The sequence below is a fragment of the Chlorocebus sabaeus genome, chromosome 13, assembly GCF_047675955.1.
Source record: "Chlorocebus sabaeus isolate Y175 chromosome 13, mChlSab1.0.hap1, whole genome shotgun sequence".
NCBI lineage: Eukaryota > Metazoa > Chordata > Mammalia > Primates > Cercopithecidae > Chlorocebus > Chlorocebus sabaeus.
In genome coordinates this window covers 34,562,829-34,576,336 of record NC_132916.1, presented here as the reverse complement: position 1 = coordinate 34,576,336, position 13,508 = coordinate 34,562,829, and the positions used below count along the sequence as shown (strand labels likewise).

General features: G+C 44.8%; 1 protein-coding gene across 6 annotated transcripts in view; it reads left to right on the top strand.

The window, feature by feature from the left end:
* Positions 1-12,908, top strand: part of DDO (D-aspartate oxidase) — a 28,139-nt gene extending 15,231 nt beyond the window's left edge. For 4 of the 6 annotated variants that reach the window (XM_008007346.3, XM_008007345.3, XM_038001011.2 and 1 more), the window contains one exon: positions 7,901-8,708. In XM_008007346.3, coding sequence (XP_008005537.2) covers positions 7,901-8,468 — 568 coding nt within the window. In that variant the 3' untranslated portion in view covers positions 8,469-8,708. Of the gene's footprint in view, positions 1-7,900; positions 8,709-12,399 lie in introns of those variants that run through there. The other 2 variants (XM_038001014.2, XM_038001012.2) reach the window with 1 other exon arrangement.
* Positions 12,909-13,508: the final 600 nt, after the last annotated feature.

Genomic DNA, 13,508 nt, shown 5'->3' with positions numbered 1-13,508 from the left:
CACAAACTTTCTTCACCCAAACTTTCACTGAAGCATTGGCTCTAAAGTCTAGAAGTGAAATGCAAATGCTTAACTCCTCCTGGGAGAGAGGGCTCATTGCTTTCATTTTGCTTTAAGGGGCAAATTGTTGATAAGGCCCTGGGGAATTGGCCGGGCGCGGTGGCTCAAGTCTGTAATCCCAGCACTTTGGGAGGCCGAGACGGGCGGATCACGAGGTCAGGAGATCGAGACCATCCTGGCTAACCCGGTGAAACCCCGTCTCTACTAAAAAAAATACAAAAAACTAGCCGGGCGAGGTGGCGGGCGCCTGTAGTCCCAGCTACTTAGGAGGCTGAGGCAGGAGAATGGCGTGAACCCGGGAGGCGGAGCTTGCAGTGAGCCGAGATCCGGCCACTGCACTCCAGCCTGGGCGACAGAGCGAGACTCCGTCTCAAAAAAAAAAAAAAAAAAAAAAAAAAAAAAAAAAAAAAAAGGCCCTGGGGAGATGAGGAGAGTTCTGATGGGGCAGGGAGGGGGCATGAAGGCCCAGGGCACTTGCAGAGGTGTCACTGTGGGAGGGGGCAAAGGCAGGGACGCCAGCCTCCCCCCCCAGCACACAGTCACCTCCTCTGAGGAGTCCTCATAAGTCTCCCAGTTGGCCTGGTGCCGCCCTGCGTCGTGGGCAGTGTCTTCCTCTGCGGGCCTGGGGCTCCCCACGCGGGACGGTGAGTGGGCGCCAGTCCCCGCCCCGGCCCGCTCCTGTGCACCCTCCCGGCTCCCACTACTCCGAGAGAGAGTGTTTTAGCTCCCGGCAGCCCACGTCATTTCCACACCGAACCAAATACTATCTGAATGATGTCTTCTTCCTGCTTCCAAAGCATCGCCTTCTAGAAGACAGGCCCCGGAGTTCCATCATCGCTGTGTTTTCAGGCCTGACCCCTGACTGCGGGAGGAAGGCTTAGGTCAACCCTGCCACCCTGTCCTCAGCTGCGGGCTTGCGGTCAGCATTTCCCGCCACTTAAAATGACCCCCGCCAGGGGGCTTCAGGCCGCGGGGACCGCAACGCCATCCCATCGGCCTGAGACCGGCGGAGGCGGCGGTGCCTGGGAATACGCCGCCTCCGGGCTGTGAGTCGATTATGGGCAGCGGGGAGGAGAGGACTGAGACCTTCTTCAGTCCGTTTGTTGATATGCGGGCCCGCCAGGAAGCCGGCGGAGACGTGAGGGCCTCAGACAGAAGGCACGGGGTGTGCTGCGGAGGAAGACTTCAGCGCCTCTGCTCCTCAGTCCCTGGTACCCCTGAGACCTGGCTCCCTCCTGACCCCGGTGTGGGGCCTCCACAGACAGCTCCCGATGGCCCCTGGCCATGCAGATTAGCTCCCTGCAGCCCGGAGCCTGCGTCCGACCAGGCTGGTGGAAGAACAAGGCCACGTGTCCCCTTTCCTCCCGCAGGAGGCTTTGCAGCGCCGGGCTCCTCTCAGCCCAAGACGGGCCTTTCAGGGCGAGCACTTCAGGCGGGGTGGGCGGCAGGGCCACGTCCCGGTGAGGGAGCGACACCTGGGCCTCACTCTGGGCTGCCGCCCACTGACCTCCTGCCAGGCGACCCAGATGGGACGCCACACAATCTCTGCTTGTTCCTCACACTCAGGGTCTATTTTGTTGCCACCTACGCCTCTTCCACACAATGTGAGTGTTCAGCCTTCAGTGTTCTCACTCAAAAATAAGCATTTGCTCAGCAAGCCACACAGCAATGGCTTCAGCCTAAGCACGATTCTTCTGAAATAATACAAACTTCCACAAAAAATGTTTTTGTACTACAAATTAGATCGTTATTGTTTTCCAAAAGATAAAAGAGGTCATCTCCTTCTCCAAAAAAAAATAATAATAATAATAATAAAACAATAATGCCCAATAATATACAGAACAAACACAAACAAAAACCCCACAGAGTTTGAGTCACCCATGCAGGTCATATTTTATATCATATTCTGCCAGTGGAGTTAAATTCTGCTGCTTTATTACTGGCTCCTTCCAGGAAATGAATCAGCGAGGCATGAAGTCTTCCTCCAGGCAGCCCATCTAAATCAATCCTCCCGGAGGGACCAGGATTGTCCTGCCTTTGATGACATTCAGAAAACTGGGTGGCCCATTTCTGTGCTGGGCCGTGGTAACATGGACACACTTATCTCTTTCCAAGAGGCCATGCCTTATCCTGTGTCCCCAAGGAGGCCCCATGCTGACCTCAGCGCTGACCTCAGCACTGACCACACTGAGCTAGTTGCCTGGTACTTTCCCTACCCCTCCTCTGATTAGGCCTCTCTGTAACTTTCTCTGGGAGAGTCCTCTAGCGCCCATCTTTTTCTTCTCCTGTATCTTGTGTTCTCCTGCTCGGCCTGACTCACAGCAATGCCTATGAAAGAATCTGGCTTCCTTGGCACCATCATTAGCCCCATTAGACAGCCGTGTCTGCCCTGGAGCTCACCAGGAGCTTGTCCTTTCCCCTGTCCCCCCTTGTCATTGACGGGCTCTCCACATCACAGCCCCTGCCTCCCTGTTTAGTGCTAGCTGAGATTCCTTTCTTGCCATGGCTTCAGCTTCAGTGGAATATGGGAATTGCCTCTGATTCCAAGAGCACAGAGGGGATGAGGGGACTCTTTGCTCCTGGGAGGTCGAGAGTGTGTGTGTGTGTGTGTGTGTGTGTGTGTGTGTGTACATGTGCATTTAAGATTTGCTTAGTAGACCCTTGTTTTCCTCAGGGGCACAGCCAACTCAATTAACCTCCTTGCTGAAACTCCCAGTGAGGTGAAGGAAAGGCGCTGAGGATGACCATCCTCCATGTTTGTGGATCAGGCTGATGCAGTCCAGCAGAGGGCTAACTTAAGCTTGGGGAAATGGACGCTCTTATGTTTTAGGGTGATGACCAGAGGATGTTAGGCTGGGGCTATTTCATGAGTCCTGCTTCTTGAGTGCCCCCAACCCCATTTCCTCATGGGAGGTTGGGACAATGGTGTCCTCTCTCTCCAGGATGAGGTCCTGCTCAGTTGCAAGAAGCCCCAAGAGGAAAGTCACCATGCTTCTTGTACCTCCAACCATGTCACCCCAAACTTGCAGAATAACTACCTCATATGGTCATAAAGCAGCCTGGTAGGCACTTGGTCACCTAATTTAACATCTGACTTCTGGGTACAGTTTCCTCCTATGCATTGGTGCCATCTTATGCATTGCCCACGGGGTATATGATAATGACTGGGCATCGCTATGTGGTTGCATTACAACAGCATGAAGGTGACCAGTCTCCAGGCACATTTAATGAGTTTTCCTCTGGGATCCAAGGCCTGGGAGCAATGCAGCACAGGAAACCTGACAAAGGCTAGCCACTAGGATAGCTTAAGAAGTCACTAGGCACAGGTTGGACTTTTATCAGTATCTTGACCAGCAGGGAACCCTTGAAATGGAAAAGAAAAGACATTTGCACTTATTGAATTCTTGCATAATCATCGTAAAAACCGTGTAAGCTAGGCACTCTTATCCCTAGGAAACAATTTCAGTGAGTTTTAAAAATTTGCTGAAATCCCAAGGCTGACAGATTCTCTTATTCCCCCGAATTACGAAAATAATTCTGAGTTTTAATTAATTAGGATATCTGGAGCACAGAACATAATGTTCAAATATTAACACATGGAATCTACAATGTAAGAATAAAAAAACCCCACAAAATCAAAATAATGTTCAAATAATGATCAGTTAAAACTTTTCAAAATTGAAATATCATCCTTAATGAAACATAAGTGACATACAGGTATGGAGGGTAAGAATACTCATAGATGATGCACTGGGTCTTGCATTTTACAGTAGCATGAAAAACCCCTAAGCACTTTTTAAAAATAAAAGGTCTTTATTGAGCAGCTATAGTGCGTTAGGCACAGTGTTATGCTTTTTCCAGATGTTGTCTCATTTCATTTTCACAACGAGCCTAGGGAGTCAGTATTATTACCCCCATATTATGAATACGGGATTAAAGCTTAGAGAAGTGGAATAACTTGGCCAAGGTCATATGAATCGTAAAGGGTAGAGGCCTCCTAAGCCCTTTTTAAAGGTGTTTTCTTTGTGTTCACCTTTTGAAAGATTATAAACACACTGAAATGTGTTGCTCAGTATTACTACAAAACTCCAATTTACTCTTCTTTCTATGCCAATGTTAAGGTGAAAAACAACCTTTACAGAGTTATTTTACCTTTAAAAACATTTATCTATTACTATATGTTTAAGAACATAATTTAAGTTTCTAAATTGGTTATTCTTACCGAGAGAGCCAAAAAAAACCTGTCCCCATAAAATGTGCTACATTAAATACTTTTTATCTATGAACAGTTTTACTTATAAAACTAACAAACAAACAAACACAACAGCAGCTCCAGCTTCATTCTCTTTCTTTTAACTACTTTAAGTTACACCAAAAAGTAATCCATTGGCTTTATTGGTTCTCTGTGGCCCCAAAGTGTAGATGCTTGCCCGATTCTTTTCTTTGGTTTCCTCGTCTCAGGTAAACAACATACTCCCTTCCTTGGATTTTTAGAATAAAAAGCAACCGAATTTAGGTTCTGTTGTTTGAAGCACTGATGCTGGCAATGCTGCTTGCGTTTAATAGGAAGTGCATTGCAGGTTCATGTGATCTCAGAGCAAGCGGAGCCTCTGAGTTCTTCTTGCCTCCTGAGGGTGCTGGGCAGAGTACAAGCCCTCAACAAATATTTGTTGAATAATCAATGAGTCTAATCCAGAGGGTTCAAACTGTTCTTGAAACTGCTCAGTGGAGATACTTCAGAGATCTCTGCAGAGGGAGGGAGTGTGAAGAGACCGAGCAGATGGAGCTCTGCCCAGCAGCTTGGCCTTCAGTCAGATGCAGAGAACTGCAAAGATGCTGAGACGACAGCCTGTGGCAGGTACTTGATGGAATATGAAGCTGAGCTATTGGGGTCAGGGTCTAAGATGCCATTGAGTAGCAATGTTGGTCTCTTCCGCACTCATCAACGTGAGGCATTTTCCTTCCTTCCTTCCTTCCTTCCTTCCTTCCTTCCTTCCTTCCTTCCTTCCTTCCTTCCTTCCTTCCTTCCTTCCTTCCCTTCCTTCCTTCCTTCCTTCCTTCCTTCCTTCCTTCCTTCCTTCCTTCCTTCCTTCCTTCCTTCCTTCCTTCCTTCCTTCCTTCCTTTCTTTCTTTCTTTTTTCTTTTTTCTTTCTCTCTCTCTCTTTTTCTTTTCTTTTCTTTTCGAGATGGTGTCTTGCTCTGTCTCCCAGGCTTGAGCACAGTGGCGCGATCTCGGCTTGAACCTACTCCTCCTAAGTTCAAGGGATCTTCCCATCTCAGCCTCCTGAGTAGCTGGAATTACAGGCGTGTACCACCACAAACGTGAGGCATTTTCTAGAAATGCAATTCAGCATCAGAAGGCCAGTTTTCTGCTGATCTTAATACAAGTGGGGTGGAAAGTTAGAATCACTTCAAAGAGTCCCTCCTTGCTAAGTTAAAATTAGTTGTCAAACCCATGCCATCATTGACCACCATAGCTACTGCAGAAGTTTCTGTCTTTTCTTATTATTTTCCTTCACATTAAATCTGTTTATCTGGCCTTGAAAGTAGATAGTGCTCAGAACTGCTGTGATGATCACTTCTGCTCTCTTAGGGGCAGGCAGGATACAAGCACTCTGCCTCCATTTTCGAGGTCAGCTCTTCCCAGTTTCTCCCTGAAACAGCTTGGATTGCAGCAATCAGAGAAAGAAGATGCCAAAGTTGTGCCACCCTGTATTTTTCTCCAGACAAAAAGAACCAATAGGATGTGTAAGATCGGCAGGGTGAGTTGGCAGGCAAGCAGGAGACCCAGGAGAGCCGATAGTGTAGTTCCAGTCCAAAGGCCAGCAGGCTTGAAATCCAGGAAGAGCCAATGTTTTTGTTCCAGTCCAAAAAGAGGAAAAAGCCAATGTCCCAGTTGGAAGGCAGTTCAGCAGAAGGAATTCTTTCTTCCTTGGAAAAGAGTCAACTTTTTTGTTTTATTCAGGCTTTCAACTGATAAGATGAGGCCTACCCACATTAAAGAAGGCAATTAGCTTTACTCTGCCTACTGATTTAAATGTTTTTCTTTCAAAAACACTTTCCGCAGAAAAGCACAGAGTATGTGTGACCAAATATCTGAGAACCCATAGCCCAATCAAGTTGACACATAAATTAACCGTCACAGGTCCAAACCAGGATTTCATATTGTCTTTAGTATTGGCTAACACTTACTTCCAGTCCACTAGGTATGGGGCACTTAGCTGGGTCATAGGGATGGTAAGAAGCATAAGATACAATCTCTCCCCTTGAGGAATTTGTGATTTATTGATAATAGTCCTCTAAAATGTATTGTGATTGATAACTGTTCAAAGTAGTGGCCATTATTTTATTGGAACCTCAAAACCATCCTGTGAGACAGGCAAGGGAGGTATCCTCCCCACGATGCAGATGAGGAAACCGAGATTTGGAGAAGTGAGGTGAGTTGGCCAAGAGCTCAAAGCTAATGTGAGGCAGAGCTGGGACGTAAAGCCAGGCTTTCTGATTTCACACCACTTCTCCTTTAAAACTTAGTCAATTCTGCCAAGCGTTTACACTTCTGTCTGCCAGTTCCTCTGTCAGCCCTTGAGGAAGGGCACTGCCACTCATACCCTTCTGGTACCTCTTAGCAGCGCCCTGCATGCAAGCATTCAATCTGCATCTATTGAACAGAGCTACTGATAGTCTCTTTCTCTCTTCTACAAGTGACCTGTGAATAAGATTACACGTCCTGGAGGTTATTGTTTATTGGGTAGACTTTCTGTTTTGTGAGATTAAAAAAGTTCTGGAGGCCAGGTGTGGCAGCTCATGCCTATAATCCCGGCACTTTGGGAGGCAGAGGCAGGTGGATTGACTGAGCTCATGAGTTGCAGACCAGCCTGGGCAATATGGCGAAAACCTGTCTCTATCAAAAATACAAAAAATTAGTCGGGCATGGTGGCACATGCCTGTGGTCTCAGCTACTCAGGAGGCTGAGGTGGGAGGATCACTTAAGCCCAGGAATTCAAGGCTGCAGTGAGCTGAGATCATGCCACTGCACTCCAGCCTGGGGGACAGAGTGAGACTCCATCTCAGAAAAAATAAAAATGTTCTGGAGATGGATAGCTCATATGGATGGTGATGACAGTTGCACAATAAGGTGAATGTGCTTAATACTACTGAACTTTACACTTAAAAATCATCAAAATGGTAAATTTTATGTTATGTGTATTTTACCTCAATTTAAATAAAGACTACAGGTACTGGATAAGCCATTTCTTTTCATGATTGATATAGTTGGTCCAAAAAACATAACAATTACCAATCACAGCTGCCATTTAGCTCATCAGCTACAAATATTTTGTGTTCTTCTCGTGCTAACACACTTGTAGACATAAAGCTGGTGGGGATATGACCCCTGTACCTTTTAGTTAGGGAGACCAGACTAATACAAAGGAGCATGCAAGAGTTAACAATATGAGATAAAATGTAGCAAATTTAGTGTTAAATAAGTAGTAGAAATAAGAAATGCTTGGACATTTAAAATACCAAATCAACTTGGCATTTATTCAGCATCTATAACAATATAGGAATTCTACAAAATTTTAAAAGGGCAAAGCATATAATTACCTTTGTTTTGAACTTTCAAGTGGTTTCCATTTAGATTCAACTTTAGAAATCCCTGGTTCCTAGGATGTGAAGCAGTTGATGGCTAGAATTTGGCCTGATTGGGCCTGGAAGCTCCTGGGGTGTTTGTTCATCAGATGATCGCCTAATTTTTGTTCCTGGGTTCCTTTTCTTTACTTCCTGGAAGTAGTTGATCAGGATGCTAACAAAGGTTCACTTCATGACCTCTCTTCCATAGGATAAAAGGAAGTGGAGGCTGGACGCTCACTCGGCGAATAGACGACCTGTGGGAACTTCATCCATCCTTCGACATCGTGGTCAACTGTTCAGGTCTTGGAAGCAGACAGCTTGCAGGAGACTCAAAGATTTTCCCTGTAAGGGGCCAAGTGCTCCAAGTTCAGGCTCCCTGGGTGGAGCATTTTATCCGAGATGGCAGTGGGCTGACGTATATTTATCCTGGTACATCCCATGTAACCCTAGGTGGAACTAGGCAAAAAGGGGACTGGAATCTGTCCCCAGATGCAGAAAATAGCAGAGAAATTCTTTCCCGATGCTGTGCTCTGGAGCCCTCCCTCCACGGAGCCTGCAACATCAGGGAGAAGGTGGGCTTGAGGCCCTACAGGCCAGGCGTGCGACTGCAGATAGAGCTCCTTGCCCGAGATGGCCGGAGGCTGCCTGTAGTCCACCACTATGGCCATGGGAGTGGGGGCATCTCGGTGCACTGGGGCACTGCTCTGGAGGCTGCCAGGCTGGTGAGCGAGTGTGTCCATGCCCTCAGGACCCCCATTCCCAAGTCGAAGCTGTAGATGACATAAAATGACAGCAAATAGACTGAGAGACTGTTGATCAAAGCACAGAATAGGTTCAAATGACTTTTCCACTGCATGTAAATTTAATTAGACATTTCTTTGTTTTCAACATTAGAAGTGGTGTAACATGTAAGCCGAGCACAGTGGCATGCCTATAGTCCCAGCTACTTGAGAGGCTGAGGCAGGAGGATCACTTGAGCCCAGCAGTTTAAGTGCAATCTAGATAATATAACCAGACCCCACCTCTAAAAAACCCAACAACAACAAAAGAAATGATGTAACATGTAGGCTTACTTAGGAAGTCTACCATTAATGACATAGGGCATAAAGCTCTATTTTTTTGTTAAAAATACTTCTTATAGAGTAAAATTTCTTTAGAACTGATGCCCGAGGACCTATGCAGATTTATATGAATGTTGGAAGCTATAGAGATTTTGATATCATTTGGCTTATAAATCCACAGGAAGAGATAATGTATGGAAAACACTTAAATCACTGTCAGTTGTAGAGCTGCCCGTGATCTTCTTAGGTTATAGCCAAGTCAGCAACATAATTCCTCTAAATAAAATTACATGGTGCTCACACAATGCAGGATTATTACGTTTAATTGAAGACAAAGCATGCTTGTTCCTAGTACTGGCGGCAACCTTTTCCTCCCCTCAGCTGGTAATGATGGTAGGAGACAGAGATGAAGCTGCCTGTGGATGTCATATCAATTCACTAGCTGCCTGGGGTCAAACACCTAGGGGTTGTACATTCCATTACTGTAAATGATTGAGAGCTGGTTTGCAGTATGGTTGGCTTAAGCATTTTTGAAGATGAACAGCATGTGCAGCCAAAGAACTAATTTGCTAATTAAGGTGAAACAATCATTCCGAATGAAATATAATCAGAGTATTCTGCAGTTTGTTAAGAAGTTTTGGGGAGGAGGGGAATGTGTCTCACAATAAAATGAGTTGGAATTGTTGAGCTAAATGAATTGAACCTGTTTTTTGACTCAGGCCTACTCAGAGCCTTTGATGTGTGCTTGTGTAATGTGAATCCTCTAGAGACTTGGGTGGATGGAAAAGGACGTGCTGGTATTGAGGTAAAGAGGCTTGAGGAGGCTGGGCACGGTGGCTCACGCCTCCAATCCCAGTACTTTGGGAGGCCGAGGTGGGTGGATCACCTGAGTGCAGGAGTTCAAGACCAGCTTGGCCAGCATGGTGAAAGCTCATCTCTACAAAAATACAAAAAATTAGCTGTGCATGATGGTGGGTGCCTGTAATCCCAGCTACTCAGGAAGCTGAGGTAGGAGAATCGCTTGAACCTGGGAGATGGAGGTTTCAGTGAACTGAGACACACCATTACACTCCAGCCTGGGTGACAGAGCAAGACTCCGTCTCAAAAAAAAAAAAAAAAAAAAAAAAAAAGGCTTGAGGAGAAATGGCTTTAATTTTAATTTTTGGGGAAGATGACTTCTGTTAAATGATACAGTAAATTCTATTTTGGACATCCTGAGTGAGATATAGGGTTGCCAATGAAGAAAGTGTGGGAAAGAGAACGCTGTCAGCACAGCTACAGCTTTACTGTTGTGTTCATTCAGAACTTGCATACGATTTTGTTTGCAGAGAACATTCTGCTGGTAGACAGCGAGAGAAGAGCCCACCAGTGTTTTATGCAATCAGAATCATTCCTTGCAGTATTAACATTGTCAAGTAAAATCAAATGTGGGCTCTTTTCTATAGACTTCCACCAGGGGGTGGTGTTGTATCAGATTCAGAGACATTGATACATTCAAAAATTTAGAAATGACTAGAAATAAAAGATGGATACCAGGTATATATAGTGTGTGTGCTTCTTTTGAGATTTTGGAGTTTATATACCCCAAATGCAACTCTTCTGAATTCTAAGTATTTGAGAAATGTATAAGTTTAGACAGACTGGAAACACACATATGTATCATACATAATCTGTGAAAAATAAAAGGTTATGATAAAATGGCATTTTTTAAAGAAGGAAATATTTTTTTAATAGTTAAAAATAAAAATGAAGGCCACAGTTCAGAATAGGTAGAATTTCTGTCATTTCGAGGCAGCTTTAAGTGTACTCCTTTGTTCACTGTGCCTGTGGTTTAGATCCTGTGGCATTTTCATTGCGTGTGGTGGCTCAACTTCTATGACCTTTGCCTATTTGCTACTCTAGTTCAGCTTCACTCTGCATTTTATATTTCTAAAGTGCAACGCTGCAAGAGTGCAAGATTGGAGGCTTCTTGAGAAAGTGGTCGTGGCTGCATGCCCTGATTTCATTTTCACTAATTGCTAAATATTTGTTCACAGTGTCTCTGAAATATTATTCATTTCGGTCAGTAGCTGCCAACCTGGGCTGCACCTGGGAAGTTTTTAAACAATGTTGATGCCCAGCACTGCTTTATGAAATTAGAATCTTTGGTGGGTGAGGCGGAGCTGCTGCATCAGTGTTTACTTAAAGCTGTCCACGAAGTTCTGAGAGCCAGGGCTGAGAACCACTGAGCACTCCTTCCCTCCTCTCCTTCTAGGCCCCCGCTGCTAGTATCACCATTATCCTTCCCTTCCTTCCTCACTAACTTGGTGCATGGAGCTCAGAGGGATGTGCTCACTCAGGCAAGTGTGTTCTTAGGCGCTTCTGGGCAAGCTGGCCTAGAAGAATTAGCTGTCTCCCAAAGTAGCTCTTTAGAAATACTGGAACCACCTTGCTGGCTGTCGGTCAGCTGCTCCAAGACAGCTATCTGTCTTTATCTGAAAGACAAGAGACTGAGTGTACAAATGGACAATGGCTAGACCACATATAAAAATAGAACTCTGGCCCACAAGCTGCAGCAACCTGCCCAAGAAACCAATTCCCTTATCTACAATAAACAACACAGGAAGCCAGCCTCCTATGTGAGTATATCAGACTTGCAGGAAGCCAGATTGCTATCTCTAGAAATAATCCAGAAAGATAAACAATAACTTCTGTAACAATTCGCACAAAATGGCCAGGACTTGATTAATAACTGACAGCATCCCTAATTTTTGCCCCCACCTCTAATTTAGAACAAATCAGAGAAAAAAAAATATTTGCCCCCACTTCTAACTTAGGACCAACCACATAGGATGTTCTGCTTCTAGTTAACTCGCCTACAGTGTCTCCATGCCTATCAGGACATATATGAAGTCTTCTCTTTTTTCTGTTATGAAGCTTTCTCACCCCTCTGCCTACCTTTGAATCTCTGCCAAATGTAAGTGTGTAAGTGTGATGGGCTGACTCCCTTGCTATAGTAAAATCTAAAGAAATAGGCTTTGCCTTTCTCATTTGACTGGTGTATTAGTCAGGGTTCTCCAGAGAAACAGAACCAGTAGGACATATGTAGATACATAGAAAGAAATTTCTTATGAGGGTTGGCTCACACAATTTTGGAGGCTGAGAAATCCCATGATGTGCTGTCTGCACGCTGGAGGCCCGGAAGCGCTGGTGTAGTTCTAGTCCAAGCTTGAATGCCTGAGACCCAGAGGAGTCAGTGGAGTAAGTCTGAAGGCCACAGTGCTGAAATCCAGGGGCAGGAGAAGACAGATGTCCTAGCTCAAGCAGAGAGCAAATTTGTCCTTCCTCACCTTTTTCTTCCATTCAAGCCCTCAACAGATTGCATGATGTCCACTCACATTGGTGAAGACAATCTTTACTTAACTTACTGATTCAAATGCTTATCTCTTCCAAAGATATCCTCATATATACACCCAGAAATAATGTGTTGCCAGCCAGCTGGGCACCCTTAGCTCAGTCCATTTGACACATAAAATTAACCATCACAGCTGATCTTCATTTACTTCAAAGATTTCAATGTTTATATAAGTTGAGGTCTTCCTGGGTAATCGGTGCTACTGCCTGAGAATAGACTGCTTTAGTTTTTCTTTCTTGTTTTCTGTTTCAGAACATCTTTTATTTTTTTCTGAACATGAAGAACAACTGATTTCCGTCTTAAATCTCTGCTTTCAAGTGTCTGGCCTTTGTGGCTGAGTGTCTGCCTGCTGTGTCTGTGACCAGAGGAGCGAGGCTGCTTTGAGCCCTGTCAGTGCCAGCTCGTGTTTCTTCTGCAGGCAAAGGTTATGCACAAACTTCTAGGATTTTTTTTTTTAACTTTTGGGATTTTATTTGCTTAGGAAGAAAAAATGTTAAACAGAAAGGCCATAGCCCAGTTGGACACAGTTGTATAGAAGAAAGGCTATTTTTAAAAATGACATATATTCTTCTTTTTATTGAATAATGCATTCAAATCAACTGATATTTGAACCAGTTTTTCTCAATCAATTAAAAGCTTTTGGAAAAAAGGAAGAAAAGGTTGGTGGAACATGTGTCCACTGGGAGTTGTAGTTCTTAGAAACCTGTTCCAGGACTTACATAACTTGTCAAATATTTGAAATAAATGTAGCATTTTTTTTATTTCTCTCATTTTTCTTCTTAAGGGTGTGAATGATGGAGGCACATTTGAAACCTGCTTCCTCAGGATATCATTCACTCAAGAAAAGCCAATTGAGATATTTAAGTGGTCCCTTTCTTCTTGAAAAATCTCAGCAGTTTTCCACCAGGCCTGGGGGTTTTATTATCCTAAGTGACTTTGCTGCCTATAAATCACAGCCCTAAGTAGCCAAAGGGAATGCGTTAACCAGATCTCTTATAAATATAACCAATGTTTCTTCAATTATTAGCAGAACAATTGACTTCCATCTACTCTGGGCACCTGTCAACCTGGCCTGCAGCCATGATTCCCACAATTCCACCTGCCAGAGACTGTTCCCCTTGAATTATAATTTTTTTATCCTGGTGTGTGTTCTATGGTAGGAGTCCAGGACCCAATTTTTCATGTATCCCAGTATTTCTCTTCCTTGCAGATCCAAGTCGTCTGGCAATGGAACTCAACCATTGTGATTGAAACTCCATAGGGTCTTCCTGCTCTGCCCAGGACTCCTTTCCTGAGAAATCTACTCAGACCTGGAAGATTCACTGTGTGGGCAGTATCCCTCAGGCCCTACCTCTCTGGTC